Below are 17,717 nucleotides of genomic sequence, written 5' to 3'. Positions count from 1 at the left end.
GCCGAGCTCCGCGGCTAGCGGCGCTCTCGCGCACGCGCCCTTGTTCGCACCTCCGGTTCCCTGCGAAATGGCGGCGACGGTAGCGGCTTCCCGGAGTTTGGCGAAGCGCTGGTTGCGGCCGGCGGCGCGGGCGGTGAGTGTTTGTCCTCGTCCCGCTTTGGCCTTCTGTGCCTTTGTATCGGCGTCCCGATGGAAGGGAAATAGGCTACGGGGCTGGCGAGGAGAGGCTTCTTCGGTAGGGGGGCTGGCCGGCCGAGCGTAGGGACCCCGTGCGACTCCTGCCCCTCTCCTCAGCCGCGGCACGGCAACGCGCCTGGCCCCGTCCTGGCCTGCGCTTCCTTGCGGCCCGGTGTGCGGCGACCGGCGGCGGCCCGTACTCGCTGTCTCTCCTGTGACCTTGGCAGGCGAGCATCCGCCCCGGGGCGAAGAGCTGCGGGAGCGGGACTGGCAGGGCCTTACGGAGCTGTGTGCCCTTCGGTTATTGATTTTTATTATTATTATTCTTATTTTTGGAGCTTGCTACTCCGCTTCTGGGCCAGTTACTTGAAGGTAACTGGCTGTGGGCATGGCCTTCTGCTCTGGAAAGCGAGTGGCGTAGCCTTAGGCCGTGAGCAGCCTAAGGGACGGAGGAAGGCAGCGGATGCGATGTGCTGAAGGGCCCTGAAAGAGTCTGTCAGGTGCAGCACCCTCCGGTCCCATCACCTAGGTGGAAAGCTTCCTGCTGGCTCCTGGAATTGTGTGGGAAGCTAGTGTATGTCTGCGTGTTGCTTAAGTCTGGCTAGCAGCTGTTTCCAGGACATCCTTCTTAAAGGTTTGAGAGTTTTATTACAGCTGACCTATAACCAGTCCTTGGTGAAGGTTTGTTTTTCTCCAAGATGAAGTGAGAGTTTTCAGTTTCCTTCCACTGTTTTCACTGTATCCATAATGGTCTTGCAGCTGCTAAAAATAAATGTGTCTAAAGAGGATCCTATAAATAAAGCTGCAATCCCAGTCTCATAAAGCAAGGACAATCTACTGAGAGGAAGAAGGGATGTGTGTTTCAGATGGCAGTGAACTGGCCCTGACGGGACCTTTACATTCACGAGGGCCATAACGTTCCCAGTAGAATAACAGTTGAGGATTAGTGTGATCCCGTTTACTGCAAATTTAGGGTAGCATGTTTTTCTGCTTTGTGGGCAGACTTTGTCAGAAAAACTTAGTGGCAGCAGAAATTCTTACATATATTAAAAACAAAAAAAAGTGTGTATGGATATATGTGTGTTTGGGTGGGGAGAGCAGTTCTGCAAACTGTTGTGCAAAACCTTGGATATGAGAAGAAAAACAACCTGCTGAACAGTAGTGTCATTTTGCTTTTTTAACAATATATTTCCAGGCTCCTCTGATGCAAAATGCATTCTCTACCTCCTTACAGCACCTTCTTAATATAAGAGTTCTTTGAAAAGTAATTAGTTGCAAGACATTGTAGGAGAATTCTGACGGGAACTTGCAGCAGACTTGTTTACTCTGGGGGAAGAGGTTAAACAAAAAAGGCATTTATTTGCTTTTGGGGCTTTAGAGTGTAACCATAGTGCACAGCTCTTGAGGGTTTTGTTTGTTTGTTTCTTTGGTTTTTTTTTGTGTTGGGTTTTCCCCTTGGTATTTTGCACTGTCTGTAAGCAATACTGGGTATGTATAAATCCATGTCTGTTACAGCAGTTTTGCTGCAGAGAGGACATCCTGTTGTAGCTTGAGCTATGATTGTTAGGTAAGTTGTTTTGCAGCTAAATTATGTCTGATACGTAGTTTTTCTCTGTGACACGCTAGTCGATCTGATTCTGTTTGGGAAATATGAATGAAGGTTGCTAATGCAGATGTTAAGATGGGCGTGGAAGTGCCCCAAACCATGATAACATAGCAGAGTAGAAGAGGGAAAGTAATTGCCTGAAGGAAAATACTTGTGGAACTCCTTATGAATAGGTGTTAAGATTGATCTCATTTAAAGATGCCTGAAAACCAGAAATATGTTAGCAAATATGATGACACATTACATTCACTCTTATGCAAGAAGGTAATTTTAAGGAACTAGTGTAATAAATGATGCAACTAGGTTGAGGACAGTGTACTGTAGTTTACTTCAGGAATGGGGAAGAGGGGAACATTTGGAAGTGATAGGAAATATGTGCTTAGCATAGAAGTTGCTGAAAAAGGCAAATACCGCTCCAGGTCATTTTAGGCCCTATTTCCAATAGGGAAGTGCTGATGTCACTGCACAGGTCTCTAGTACAGCTTTGTGTTGCTGTTCTTGTCAGTCGCTTCAGTTAGGTATGATTTTCTGAATGATGTAATGGAGGAGTACTATTTTCCCAGGAACTGGATATTTATACTGTGGAGACTAAAATTGTGACTGCTTTAACCTGTCAAAACAAAGACTTGATACTGGGTAGGTTTGAGTGGTGAGGAGAGTAAGTAACGTTACAGAAAGGGAAATCTGTGCCCCTGGTGCTTCATTTAGGTATTAATAAATGGTTCTAAATGTATCACTAGTTAGTAGAGAATGAGAACAGGAGAAACATCTCTCACTTGAGAAGCAATGATGAGGTGGAACAGCTTTCTCTACCAAATTCCAAGGATTGCTTGGCATGAGAGGTATTTTCCATTAATTCCTCTGGTTCCCATAGAAAAATCTTTGCTTGTGAAAAAAATACAAGAACACTACAGCATTAATTGCAAGCATATTCTTCTGTCAGTGCAGACTTAGGTCTGAGAGACTGGTTAGTGCTAGTGAAGTAAGTAATAGATAATCTCTGACACCCTGATCTTAAAATCTGTTCTCTGATCCAGTCAAAAGTGTTTTGCTTTTGTTTGTTTGTTCTGGATGTGATTATAGAAAAGCTAGAATTTCATTGCATGTAGCTCTGAACTGTGTTGATAAAACAGATTTGTGTATGTGCTACCAGAAATTTGTTGTAAGTGTAAGGTAGCCGTGAATGTTGAAAATCACAGTATTCCAAATAGGGAACCTTTGTTTTTGTTCTGCAACAGTTGTGTTGACTTCTTTCCGTAGTGGCCGGCGGCATGCCAGACTCTTGCGCGCAGCTTGCACTTCACAGCCTATGGAAAGAAAAACGCTTCTACGAAGGTTTCTGATTCGGTATGTTTATACTTCTTTATAGTTTAACTGACAGGTTAGATAATGCATGTTAGGCTTGACAGACATGACAGAAACAGGTACTTGGCTTTTAGTAGATCTTTGTGTTCAGCACAAATTGCTGAAACGTGTTTCTTTCAATGATAGTTTCCACCTGTGGTGGTGAGAGAAAGTTCAGTTCTCCCCCCCCACACAAAGGAACCACAGCTAACTCAGAGAAGCAAAAAAGGGATAAGCTATATTTACAAGCAGGATGACATGCAGATGAATATATACACAATATACAGTATTTACAATATATACAAAAATATACAGCAAAGAACGTAACACAGAAAACCTTCCTTCCTCCAGAGAGGAGGGTCCCCACAATCCTTCTCCCCCTTCCTCCTTTTTTTTCCCAAAAAGGGTTAGAGAGAGAAAAGGTAATTATTAAGGAGGAAATTCTGTTAGCTCAAAGTGTATGCAAGAATTAGTTTCTTATCTGGTTAGTTGAAAGGTCAGCACCTGCCAGCACAGACCGAAGACAGCTGCTCAGAGAGACTGAAAACAACAGACTGAACTGACTGAGATTCAAACTGAACTAAAGCTAAAATTTAAAGTTGCATTCTACCAATTAAATTTGTTTAGAATATCTTTGTTTTCATTCTTACACCAAAACATTCAGCCAGAGTGTTCCAGTAACTGTCCCTTTCTTAAAGGCATAGCCTAAAACGGTCACACCACCCAAGAGAGTACATAAGAGATGTGGTATTTGCTGCAAGAGTCTATGAAGAACATTAAATGTATATTGGTTGTGTCTACATGGAACTCGTTTGACGTGGCTTAAAATATTTGCAACTACAACAAACCGATTTATGTTTCCAGATTTCTACACAATATCCAGTAGTGGACCATGAATTCGATGCAGTTGTTGTGGGTGCAGGAGGAGCAGGCCTGCGGGCTGCCTTTGGCTTGTCAGAAGCCGGATTCAATACAGCGTGTGTTACCAAGCTGTTTCCCACCAGATCTCATACTGTTGCTGCACAGGTGAGAAATGAGTTAGAGCAAATAATTAAGTAATGCCTGCTTTCAGAAAGCTGATCTGGATATACATTTGAACATCATGTCTCAAGGCCTTGCTTCTTTTTATAAGTAATGCATATTTACTTGAAAGTATTTTAGAGGAGGCAATATGCGTTTAGAATCTGTTCAGTGCTGTTTCACAGGCTTCAAAGTAACTTTGCAATTCACTGTGTTACACACAACAGAGCAAGATAAGAACCATTGTGAAACTGTGGTAAGTTGCACAGGCTTTTCACTGCTGTGTTCAATCTGACTTTACTGTGGTTCTTGTACATAGCAGTCTAAATGTTATGTGATTCTTAACAGGAATGAGGAAAACCTACCGAAGCTGCACTTTGGTAATGCAATTCTAGACAAATACCTTTTCCTTTTCAGGGAGGGATTAATGCTGCTCTGGGAAACATGGAGGACGATAACTGGAGGTGGCATTTTTATGACACAGTGAAAGGGTCTGATTGGCTGGGTGACCAGGATGCCATACACTACATGACCGAGCAAGCCCCAGCTGCAGTGATAGAGGTGAGACTCACTGAAACTGTTGTCAGCTAGACAAGCTTCCAAAGAGATCCTTTTGCTGGGAACATAGTAAAATAATTTGTTGGATTGTCATGTGCAAATGTTTCTGATACTTGTGTTTGGGTTACACAGCTGGAAAATTATGGGATGCCGTTCAGCAGAACTGAAGAAGGAAAAATCTATCAGCGTGCATTCGGTGGGCAGAGTCTTCAGTTTGGAAAAGGAGGACAAGCTCACAGGTGCTGCTGTGTTGCAGACAGGACAGGACACTCGCTGTTGCATACGCTGTATGGCAGGGTAAGCAGCTGTGAATTAAACTTGGCCTGAATATTGGTATTTACAATTATGGGTACTTTTTCTGGTTTGGTTTTTTTTTCCTCCCCATCCTTGGAGTTTGGCAGGGAGTTTCCCCCCCCAAAAAAAAGCCAAAACAAGCTAACAAAATATTTAGCTGTTCCCATATCATTGAGGAATCCAAGAGAGTGACTGACAACAATTCGGGGTTTCCTTTGTTGCTTATATCCTTCCATGTTGAAGGATGTAGCCTAAGTGGTGATTGCTTTCTAGCAGGAATACACAGAAGTAGAATAAAATGAAAGATCAGAATTATAATGGCTCCTGTGAAGACATCATATGTTAATGAGCATGCACTGTTAGCTTTGTGGTCTGTAATAGTTTTCTATGGTTAATGCTTTTGTGTATGTTAAGTAGGCCCAAAGAGAACTTAAGTAACCCCTTCCCCAAAACTTGTTCTGTTTTTCAAAAAATCTGGCACAGCAGCACTGCTGAACTCTGAAACAGGGTGCAAGGTAGCATTTTATTTCAGTAGCCTTCAGACAGGGAGCAGGGGGAGCAAGCCATGAAGGCCTACTGTGCATTTCCGGGATTGCTCTGTGGCAAGTAAATGACTGGTGTTCCAGTAGTTCTATGAATTCTACCAATTACAACTGAAGAAGGATTTGATTAGCTTAAAATGGTAATAAGCTACCTTAAAGCTGAAAGTAACTACCTAGCAGCTAATACTTTTTAAAAAGTTTACTTAGTAGCTAGCTAATTGCTCTCCTTCAGCTTGACACTATATATGCTGCTGCAGTCCAAGTGCTCAGTGCTGCCAGACACTTCCTTGGGGGCATGAAAGAATGTTTGACTTGATGCCTGCTGCTTCTGCTGGCATTCTAGGCTCCTGGACATGTACTCCACCTCTCTGTGAGAGGTTAAGTAAAACCTGCTTGTGCATGTACACTGCAGCCGACTGAAGTGTTGCCACATGTAGAGGGAATCAAGTCTTGTTGACTAGCCGTGACTTAGCAGAATGAAGTGGTTGGTAAATACTTGTTTGTTTGTTTTTCTAGAATAGATTCATTGGCACTTTTCAATAAATGTTTGAGGAAGTGGGTTTTCCTGAGAGGAGTTGGAGTGGTTTATATCCTGCTACAGCCCGTATGAATTGACAGTTTTGAAGAGAGGTTACTTTGGTTTCTGCATTTTTCTTACAGATCCTCTTTTTTCTTTTTTCCCTATTTTTCTACCTCCAAATTTTCCTCCAGTCTCTAAGATACGACACAAGCTACTTTGTTGAATATTTTGCCTTGGACCTACTTATGGAAAATGGAGAATGTCGTGGTGTTATTGCCCTTTGCATAGAAGATGGCACTATACATCGTTTTAGAGCAAAGAACACTGTCATTGCCACTGGGTAATGTAATGCTTGTGATAGAGGACAGACATTTGAGAGTTCTGCTACTTGGAAGTCTGTGTGTTTGTACATGTATTTCAATCTGTAGTGTGGAGCTGACATTCTGACTTCAGAGACATAATTTATATGTCCATCTTGTCCTCTTGCCTCTTTGGTCAAAAGCAGTATAACTGAATTCAGTCATTCCCTCTGCAAGAAAGCACATACTAATTTTGTGGCCAAGTTTAAAATTTAGTCTGAGGTCTACCTTTGAATTCCAGAGCAGTGGCATACATGTGGAATGTGTAGGAGCAGTCAGTATGTATGGTCCAAATGGTCTGACATGTTTTTAAAATCTTGCTGTTTGAAGCAGACATTATTGCATGGTTTGCCAGCGTGTGTGTGTGTCTATATCTTGAGGGTTCTGATTTCAAAATCTTGGAGAATGTTATGTTAAGATCCCGACATTGTAAGCCTAATTGCTGCAGAATGAAATGAGTTGAGAAAGATTTTGTGTGTTTATTAGCATATTACATGCATTAGTCTTCTGCTGCATATAGCTGTCTCCTTTCTGTTTTGGTACACAAAACATTTATAAACATACGTGCCAAAGACAAATACTTAGTTTGATGGCATACATAATTTGGTTTTGTTAAAACCAAGGCTCTTTTCAGACTTGGGTACTCTACATGCACTCTGTAGAGTGATACTTCTGAGAGTTTGTCCTGTAATTGAGAGTATTGGCCATTCTCAGTGATGTTCAAAAGTAACCTCTTTGTTTTAGGCATAAGAATTAATGTTTAATACCTTATTTTAGACAATTAAGCTCTGAAATGTAAGAATGTAAGATCAGGGCCATATCTAGGATAGAATCCATTGTTAACTGTGGTGGGTTGAAATTTCCCCCCAACATTTTAAAGGCACAGTCTAAAACTACCACAATATGCTATTTTTTTTATAAAGCTGCTAGTAATAGTTCAAATTAAGGCTAATGATGATTGAGAGAACTTCCTGAAGCAACTTTTCAGGTGCAAAGGCTTCTGATACTAAATGATCTATCCTCCTTTGGAATTGTTATTCTATTTGTTTTTTAGACCTGTTGTCACCATCTGTTTTTCAAAACTGGTTGAGCATAACTGGGCAGCACCAGTTTTGGTGGTGTTTTGTTTTGGGAGTGGGTTTGTTTGTTTGGTTTTTATTGAACTTGGTACAGGAGGTGGCAAACTGACTTGCTTACTAACTCTCTGCTCCATTTCCACAGTTGTGCAAACAGCATGGTTGAGTGGTATGTTGTCGTGATTTTTTTTTTTCCTCTGCTAATTCTGTTAACTTCTGTGTCCTGTAGTGGGTACGGCCGCACTTACTTCAGTTGTACATCTGCTCATACCAGTACGGGTGATGGCACTGCGATGGTCACACGAGCTGGTCTCCCTTGCCAGGACTTGGAATTTGTGCAGTTTCACCCTACAGGTACAAAATATGAAATGATGCTTGCAACATTGTTTTTGTATGATTTGAACAGATTATTTTTTTTGTTGCTTTAAAATGTGCTTATGTCAGTCTGCACCTTCCTGCAGCACTTCGCTAATGTGTTAGTTCCTTGTGCCAGGTGGTTAGACTTGCCTGCAGCTGCTTTTGAATATAAATATGAGAGTAAGCCTTACAATATAAGAAAGGGCTCAGCTATTCTAATTTAAAGACTCTAGTATTAAATATTTTCAGGTGCTCTCTTCACAATGCTTACAGGTTTTATGAATTCCAAACTGAAACCACTTCATCTTTTAAAATTACATTGCTTTTGTCTTTAAAATGCTAAATGATTTGATATTAGGTACAGGAGCAACAGGATAGGTGCAAATGTTAGGGAATTATATACTAGAATCTTTTGTAGAAGTAGGTAGTTGAAATAAAGGTCTATATTTAGGACTGATTTTTTGCAGCCAAGTATTACTGTCTAAGCTGTGGACACCAAACTAAAGTGTCCTTTTTTTATTAAGTTCATGAAATGCTTAGTTTTAACTGTAAGTGGCAATTTTTTGACCACTTAGTTTTGTTTTTTAAAGTTGTCAGAGGTCCAGTGTTCATTTAATTTAGATAAGATTTTCTTAGACAAAGAAGCTTCATTGCTTGTGTGGTAATTTTAACAGCTTTTAATGTTACTGTCAAACGCATGAGTGAGTTAGCATTTTTGTTTTCTGTGATAACCAGTCATGAAAGCTAACAGATGCAGGTTTTCCCTTCCCTAAAGGAAAACTGAGCTTTGGCTTTCCACCTGATAGGAAGCCATCCATCTACTGCCTTAGTACAGGAGAAGTAGGAACAGAGATGAGTAAACTGGTCTTGATAGAATCAGCTTCTGGTTTACTTAAAAATCTTGACCAAAGTAATTGCTGGAAGTCTACCAAATAGTTGTAAAATTCTCCTTGCATATTGATGACTGCAGATCTCTAGAAGGTTTAATGTTTTTAGACTTTGTGGATGTTCCAAATCAACTTGCTTACCTTTCAGGAAGAGTGTTCAAAAGGAACAATAATACTTGATTCTAAGCAGCCTTTGGGGACAGTTCCTAGTGGTATGATTAGGGTGGAATTAAAATCTACTTCTCTCTTACATGCATTATTTTAAGACAACCTTATTTATTCAGTCCTGGTCATTCTCATAATGAAGCTATCTAGAGACTATCTCATTTGATGGTATTTTCTTTCTTGACAGGTATCTATGGGGCTGGCTGCCTTATAACTGAAGGATGTCGTGGAGAAGGAGGTATTCTAATTAACAGTCAGGGTGAAAGATTTATGGAGAGATATGCACCTGTTGCTAAGGATCTGGCTTCCAGGGATGTAGTGTCTCGCTCTATGACCATAGAAATCCGGGAAGGAAGGTTAGTTAAATGCTCTTAATGAAATCGTAGAGTAAATATTTAATCATGCTAGTCTGCATACAATCAGAGAATTGTTTTGCTTGGAAAAGACCTTTAATATCTTAGAGTCCAAACTTTATCTCTGCAACCAGACATTACTGAGTACAGATTTCTGTTTGGAATCTCCTGTTTGATTTCAGTGCCTCTAGAGGTCTTTGCTCAAGCAATTTCCATGCATATGCTCTTACTGCAAACAGTGGAAGTAATTTACTCCTCTGTTATTTTCCCTAATTATCTTCACTTACTATGTGTTTCTGCAGAGACACAGTGGATTAAAGTCTTAAATGCTGTTAATTATTGTGGAAAAGAAATCAGGGAGGTGAAAAAGTTGCTTACATTCTGTCAAGTTCATCAGCCTTTTCAAATATACTGGATGCTTTGTCTGAGAACATGTGAAAAAATACTTTTTTCCGCAAAAATGAATCAAATTGGATTAGAAATATAACTGGTATTTCCACAATTCCTGTTTTGTATTCCAGTGTTGACTTTTTTTGTTTGTTTTTATTTTTGTGTGGCTCTGATAGGGGTTGTGGTCCTGAAAAAGACCACGTATACTTGCAGTTGCACCACTTACCACCACAGCAGCTAGCAACCCGTCTCCCAGGAATTTCAGAGACAGCTATGATATTTGCTGGAGTTGATGTCACTAAAGAGCCTATTCCCGTTCTGCCTACTGTGCATTATAATATGGGAGGTATTCCTACTAACTACAAAGGACAGGTGAGTACTTACACTGTTAGTATGTATATTGTTTTAATCATAATAAGGAATAATTTTCCAAGTATTAAAGCATTAATGATGTTTGTCATAACTGTAAGGATGATGAATAACATTAATAATACTATAATAATGATATCAGAGTACTTAAAAGTCACAATCTGGTTTATTTTTATAACTAACTTGAACAATGTTCTAGTCCATCTGGAGATAGAATAGAATAGAATAGAATAAACCAGGTTGGAAGAGACCTGCAAGATCATCGTGTCCAACCTATGATCCAACACCACCCAACCAACTAAACCATGCAACCAAGCACCCTATCAAGTCTCCTCCTGAACACCTCCAGTGATGGTCACTCCACCACCTCCTCGGGCAGCCCATTCCAATGGGCAGTCACTCTCTCTGTATAGAACTGCCTCCTAACTGCCAGCCTAAACTTCCCCTGGCACAGCTTGAGACTGTGTCCTCTTGTTCTGGTGCTGGTTGCCTGAGAGAAGAGACCAACCTCTGCCTGTCTACAACCTCCCTTAAGGTAGTTGTAAACAGCAATAAGGTCACCCCTGAGTCTCCTTTTCTCCAGGCTAAGCAGCCCCAGCTCCCTCAGTCTCTCCTCATAGGGCTTGTGTTCCAAACCCTTCACCAACTTTGTTGTCCTTCTCTGGACTCGTTCCAGCAAGTCAACATCCTCCCTAAACTGAGGGGCCCAAAACTGGACACAGTACTCGAGGTGTGGCCTAACCAGTGCAGTGTACAGGGGCAGAATGGTCTCCCTGCTCCTGCTGGCCTCACTGTTCCTGATGCAGACCAGCATGCCATTGGCCCTCCTGGCTGCCTGGGCACACTGCAGGCTCATGTTTAGCCTACTATCAACCCCTAGTTCCAGGGAACATCTGAAAGAGAGTTAATGTTGTTTATGACAACAATTTTCAGTATATTAAGTTGAGGATAGTGTAGTTGAACAAAGGCCAAACTGGGGCTCTCTTACAATCTGTAACTCAAGCTCATGTATATTAATTACATGTTCATGTCATCTCTACAGTAAAGCTGATTTTCTCCAACTCCTAACTAGTATAAATCGAGGCGATGGTATCAGCTGAATTTTTCAGTTTCAGTGTATTGTGCTTGTTAATTTTTTAATGTTGAATTTTGCTTTACAAGTCTGTGCAGGTCAGCTTTTCTCTGTGTAATTGTTTTATTTGCTGCAGAATTGGGATGAAACAGACCCATATACTTTCTGTAACTAAAGAAATCTTAGGTTTTAGTGCCACCTGTATTTACCAAGTATTAGTGCTTACCCCTTAGAATTAAGGTGTCTGTGGTTTTAGAGTTGGAGAAAACCTTAGGTTGCTGTGTTCCATCCTTAGGTGCACATGGCCTTGGCAAATAAGGAGGTTTGCACTGTTACAAACAGTTTAAGAAATGAGTATTAATTGAGTGTATGAAATGACAGGTGATCACACATGTGAATGGTGAGGATAAAGTGGTACCAGGCCTATATGCTTGTGGGGAAGCAGCCTCTGCATCTGTCCATGGTGCAAATCGACTTGGAGCAAACTCTCTTCTGGATTTGGTGGTCTTTGGTCGTGCTTGTGCCCTTACTATTGCAGAGACATGCAAGCCTGGTAAGTCTCAACTTTTTTGGGAGACATTTGCCTTTATGACTTTATTTCTGCCAGCAAGGAGTTGTTGCTACCTCCTTCAAATTCACAATGCTAGACACGTGCTCCTGTTTGTTAGAAAAGGCAGAAGCTGCTTTGTGGGTTTTTATCAATATGTTCTTTGCTGTGCTAATGATTTATGTTAGCATTTACATCATGAGTTGGTATTTTTAAACTTAGAATTGGGTCAGTGCTATTGGCAAAAACAGCTGAGATTTTTCGCAAATTAGCAAAATAGAATATTGGATATGAAACCTGCCTTCTCTACATCTTGCACTGCATCTTGATCTGCATCAAAATGTAGGCTTACACTTGGCCCTTTTGTATAGTGGAATGCACTGCCACCTTGTTGATTTATGAGGTGGATTACATGTGCAAGTCATAAGAGAGAGCTACTAAATATTGTAACATTTCCTATATGTGGATTTTCAATGCTGAATGTTGTTTTAAAATCTGGTTCAGCAACAGTTATTGAGCTGAGAAAATGAACTACACCCCTACCTTCCCCCAACAGAATACTGTGGAAAGAGAAGCAATTATACTGCCGGCGCAGTTGAAATCCAGTAGTCACCTGCTTTCTCACTGCTTAATGTCCAAATTAATAAGATGGTTTGTTTTTACAGTCTGACTGTACAGAGTGATGGTTCCTGATGGAATCAGCTTAGATTGAGTGCTGCCTAGTAACTCTGGCTTTGAGTAAACATTTATTTAGATACTTCTGTCTCCTTTTGAGTTGGAAGTTGCAGGAAGATATTTTATTAGTTTGAATGCAAAGCTATGTGTGAGATGAAGTGTTCTGGTAAGATGCTTTGCTTGTTTCATTATACAGTAACAGGTGGGCTCTGCTATTAGAGCATGTTCATGTGTGACAGCCAAGCTTATTGACTGGTGCCTAGTGTGACCGTTTGAGGCTGCGCCTTTAAGAAAGGGACACTGTGGTTGAATGTTTTATAAACAAAGGACAGGTCTAAACTAATTTCATTGGTGGATTGGTAGAGTACAGCTTTAAGCTTTGAGTTCAGCGGAGACTTTTCTCAGTGGGCACTTTTCTCTCTGCCCTTTTTGCAGCTTGTGGCTTCTAGGCTCTCTGCCAGACTGACCTTGGCCTGCAAAACCTACTAACATTTTGCTCTAATTTATAACTGCTTTTAATTAACAACTGTTCCTTTTCTCTCTTTCTAACCCTCTCTGGGGAAAAAGGGGAGAGAAGGGGGTACAGGGGGGGAACCCTCCTCCTGGCGGGGGAGGGGAATCTCATTCCCATGTTACTTTGCTGTATATTTCTGTGTATATATTGTAACTACTGTAAATAGTGTGTGTATATATATACCCTGCATACCCTAAACCGGCTTGTAAATATAGCACATTCCTTTGCTCATCCGGCTGTGGTTAGCTGTGGTTTCTTTCATTTTTTTTTCCCCTTCACTTTGTGGGGGGGGAGAAGGCTGAGGCCTTCCCCTCAACCCATGACACCTAGTCCCTTAAAAAGCCCAAGAGAGAGCCAGGGGCAGGGTTTGGAGTTGAGGAGACAAGCAAAGTATAGAGGGTGGTAAGGAGCCACAAGCTTATTCCATAATTAAGAAGAATTTGCCTGAAATGCTATTTTAAGGAACTGACAGCAGAATTTAGCAAAACCTGTGAATTCCCTACAAACTGTGACAGAATGTGATTCATATATTCCACTTTTATTTATAAATGTATGGATACTGTTGGTGGGAGTTCAGCAGCTTATAGTTAACCTGTACATCAGAGGAAGGAAGCAGGTAGTATTTTAGTCAAATCTGAGTTTTGACAGTTGCTAGTCTATGAAACAGTCAGAAACCAAAACCAAGCCTGACCTACTGAACTGACTGAAACTTTCTTGCTAGGTGAGACTGTTCCCTCCATAAAACCAAATGCTGGTGAAGAGTCAGTTGCTAATCTGGACAAATTAAGGTTTGCCAATGGATCCATAAGGACTTCGGAAGTACGACTTAACATGCAGAAGGTAAAGCCTAGTGAAACTCTCAAGTATAAAGTGGGAGAAGCTGCAAGCAATAGTGGCAGTTTGGTCACCTTGTGAATTGCTCTTCAGGATTGGCATTGCAGAAGTAAGAAGTGGGAGAAATTTGGGCACAGCCAAAGCTATCAGTGTAGTTAGTTTCTTCTTCATGGTTGTTTCTCCTGGGTAGTTTCTTGACTGTATAATAGAGTGGGGTTTCCTCTGAAAAGGAAGGGTGTTTTAATTTCAGGCTGCAGACATGTTTAAAGTCAAAACAGTTCTGTATCAAGCTCTGTTGGAGCTAGTCAAATAATGTGAGATATGATGCAAATACAGTATGTGATACTGATTTTGGTTTTACTGTCTTGCAGGCAATGCAAAGCCATGCTGCTGTATTTCGGACTGGTTCTGTGCTCCAGGAAGGATGCGAAAAACTTAGCCAAATTTATAGTGATCTGGCTCATCTGAAGACATTTGACAGAGGTAATCTGAATGCAAAAAGCACACCTTGGGCAGAGTATTCCCTGGGAAAGTGTTGGTTGGGTTTTCTCTATTTGGTTGGTTGGTTTCTTGCATGTGTGGTGGGTTTTTTTTCTCTGTGTGTGTGTGTTTTTCCTTCTGGAAATCTGTTTCTTGAAATTCTGTCTAAAGACTGTTTTGAATCTGAAAAGATGTTTCATAGAGCCTTACTTGCTAAATGTGATTATCAGTCAAGTACTTTATATTACTGGTCATTTGCTGGTTGCATACTCTCTCAAAGGAGCAGATACTGAAATCAGATTTAACTGTATAAAGTATACTAGCATCTGTTCTCTCAGAGGATGGCAGGAGGAAGTTCCTCAGTTACTGAGATGAACTTTGTAAATATCTTCTGAAAAGGCCAGGGAGTTGCAAAAAGGTACCAAGACTATACACAGACTGAACACTCAATTTCCACTCCTCAGCTGAGCTGGTATTGCTGCATGCAGACACTTTTTTGTCTTGTGGTGTATCTTAGGAGAACTTGGCTAAGTACAATTGAAGATGTACCTTTTGTCCACTCACAAGTATTTCTCTGTGATTTGGCATGTATCCTAACACTCAAAGTAGAACTGGCTTTATTGGGCAGCTCTTAACAATCATCAAGAAAAGTGTTAAAACAGCTGAAAATGATGGGATCAGATGAATGTATCAATGAAGAGAAATTCATTCAAGTGAACTTGAGTCCACCTTGGAGATATTTAAATGAAGAAGAGCCTTGGATAACTAGTAGACTTTTTTTTTCCCCTTATTGAGGGTGGAAAGGAAGGGAAAGCCCTGTTGTTTTGATGTGCTATGGATCCTACTTAAAGAGCTATCATTTAGACATTTATGATCTAAAAGAGGTATGGGGACTGGGTTGTAGGTAAGATAGACAGTGGGCAAGATTCTGTGGTGTAGTTTTGTCTCAGTGGTACACATGCAACTGGGACAGCTGGTAGAACTATGAATTCTTCTAAGATTCATTACAGTTGTTGGGGTGTAGGGATCATTACTGAGCCTTGCAGGCAGTAGTGACTGAGTCAGTGTTGCAGAGTACCATGCAGTAGGCAGAGTATTGTCTGTATTGTCAACACAATAGAGGAATAACTTGTTTGTAGAACATCTTCCATGGTGTTTTAATATTTTACTAGGTATTATATGGAACACTGACTTGGTAGAGACCCTCGAACTGCAAAACCTGATGCTCTGTGCTCTACAAACTATTTATGGTGCTGAGGCTCGGAAGGAGTCCCGAGGTGCTCATGCCAGAGAGGACTATAAGGTATGAATATTGTCTGTAGCCTGGATGTGGGATTGAATTTCCTTGGATGCATTATATAAACATTGTAATTTCTTTGAAGTACAGTCTTCAGAGTCTTGAGTTAGTGTAGGATTTACTTGGGGTTCCCTCTGCTCTGTTTTATCTGTTGTTCTTATACATAAAATGACCAATACATGCTGTATTTGACAGCGATCTTCAGTGTGTACATCTCAATGATTAGAGAGGTGTAAAACAAGAGTACAGTAATAATGATCCTGTGAATGCATAAACAGGGCTTCAAGCAAAACAATTGTGCTGTGTAAAGAACATAACCTTTAAAGCCCCTGTTAAACCTCAGTTTTAAAATTTGACATGGGTAGTTGCTGGCTGTTAGGACACACGCTGTGTTTACGTTGTAATTGGAATGCAACTAATTGTGTGGTTGTAAAGTGATTTGCAGATGTGACTTCTGGTCTATACTAACCTAATTTTCTCCTTAGTTACGGATAGATGAGTTCGACTATTCTAAGCCACTCCAAGGCCAGCAGCGGAGGCCATTCGAAGAGCACTGGAGAAAGCACACCCTTTCCTATGTAGATGTCCCATCTGGGAAGGTACATTGAGCCTGGTGCTTGAGGGTCTTCCTCACTGCCAGCAAGCAGTTGCTCTCATAGACACCAAAATCTGATATAGTTCATTGTACTTAGAGGTGTGGGGGGGAAATTCGAACATCTATTCTGTGGTTAAACAGTAGGCACAACTGGGAGACGTTCTTTTTGATCTTTGGGAAATTACTGTGATTTTGGCTGGAATTGTTTTTCCATTATGTCAGGCTAGTTCAGAAGCTTGCAGCTTTTCTTTTCTTTCTTTTTTCCTCTGGTGGTGGCAAAACTTGGTGGTGTTTAGTGTAAAGTTATAATGATATTTCAAAGATAGAACTGAAGTCTGACCCTATAAAAATAGTGTTTGTTTTTTTTTGTATTCTATTTCCTGAAGCCCCTTAGTTTCCTGTCCCTTGAGTCTAGAGGACAAATGAGAAAACTTTCTGAGGAATGGCTGAGGATGGAAAGATAGTGACACAGATTTGTCTCCTGACTGATCCATTTGGCTCTCTGTCTCCAAAACTTTCTGAGCTAAAAGAAATAGAAACTCTCAATCTTCATGTTTGTCCGAAAGGCCTTTCTAAAGGCCAAGCTTCACATCTGAGAAATGCAGTCAGTGGTAATTAGCTAAACTGTGTTGTTTAGATACAAGAGGTTTGTTTGTCCTAAGGTATTTGTTCTTTTTTATTTTAGGTTTCCTTGAAATACAGACCTGTGATTGACAGAACTTTGAATGAAGAAGATTGTGCAACAGTCCCACCTGCTATTCGCTCATACTAATAAGTTCCAGCAGCCCTCTCCCAGAGGTGTTAGTGTACATAAGCAGAGCACGAGCAAATCAAAATATTGTTGCTATCAATCCGTGGAAAATGCTGACTAAATTTTTCTCCAGCTTGTATTTTGCTGTGGCTTACTCTACAGTTGTGAACATGGAATGAAAGACAGCTTATGTTCTGTCACCAGTCTGTCAGAAGTGACAGGGAAAACACAAAAATGTATCTAAATAAAGAGAGTATTTGGATTTGTTTGAATGTGCTATTATAACTGTATGCTCATTGTAATTATATACATTTCCATACTTTAAGAGCAAGAAATGCATTGCAATAGTTTTAGGCAAGATTGAGATACTGAATTTTATGACCTGGGGACTTAAGCAGCATCATTGCTGATTGCAAGTGAAATGAAAAGAAAATGATGCACTGTTCCTTCTTCTATTGTTTTTTTTTCTGAAGCTAAAGTTGTGTAAATTGTCATACTCATGTTTTAACGAAGGGAACAAGCTATGCCTCCAGTTATATTCCGTTCAGGGTATAATCTTAATAGTTAAACTCTTCTGTATCTGGAAATCCAAAGTTGGGTTTTGTGGTGTTTCCTGTGTGTATATTTCCTAGACTGTCTTTCAGACCAAGCAGGGAGCATTCTTGCAAAACACTTACCTAAATATTACAGCTTAGCAGACTTAGACCTTGGCACGAAACACACTCAGTTTAACTTGTAAGGCATCAGCGAAGCAGCTTCTAGCAGCATTTCTGTGAATAGTGCCCAGTTCTTGGACTTCTAGAGTGCAATTGAATGGGGTATTTCTTAATTATTTAAATTTGTTTTCTCAACTGCAGAATGTTGTGTGTTACTGGAAAAAAACGCTGAAAAAAATAAACTGTTGGAATATTGCTGCTGGTGGTCTTTCACTCCAG

General features: G+C 40.7%; 1 protein-coding gene across 1 annotated transcript; it reads left to right on the top strand.

The window, feature by feature from the left end:
* Positions 1-26: 26 nt before the first annotated feature.
* SDHA (succinate dehydrogenase complex flavoprotein subunit A) lies at positions 27-17,693 on the top strand. Its single transcript, XM_068147451.1, has 15 exons — positions 27-133; positions 3,044-3,130; positions 3,992-4,153; positions 4,565-4,708; positions 4,838-5,002; positions 6,253-6,401; positions 7,726-7,850; positions 9,093-9,261; positions 9,825-10,020; positions 11,471-11,642; positions 13,547-13,665; positions 14,031-14,142; positions 15,312-15,442; positions 15,922-16,035; positions 16,717-17,693. The coding sequence occupies exons 1-15, from the start codon at positions 68-70 to the stop codon at positions 16,801-16,803; spliced, it is 1,998 nt and encodes a 665-aa protein (XP_068003552.1). The 5' UTR covers positions 27-67; the 3' UTR covers positions 16,804-17,693.
* The last annotated feature ends 24 nt before the right edge of the window (positions 17,694-17,717 follow it).

This window comes from Melanerpes formicivorus, unplaced genomic scaffold, assembly GCF_026170545.1.
Source record: "Melanerpes formicivorus ecotype bairdi unplaced genomic scaffold, bMelFor1.0.p_v2 SCAF_15, whole genome shotgun sequence".
NCBI lineage: Eukaryota > Metazoa > Chordata > Aves > Piciformes > Picidae > Melanerpes > Melanerpes formicivorus.
This window is presented reverse-complemented; position numbering and strand designations above follow the sequence as displayed.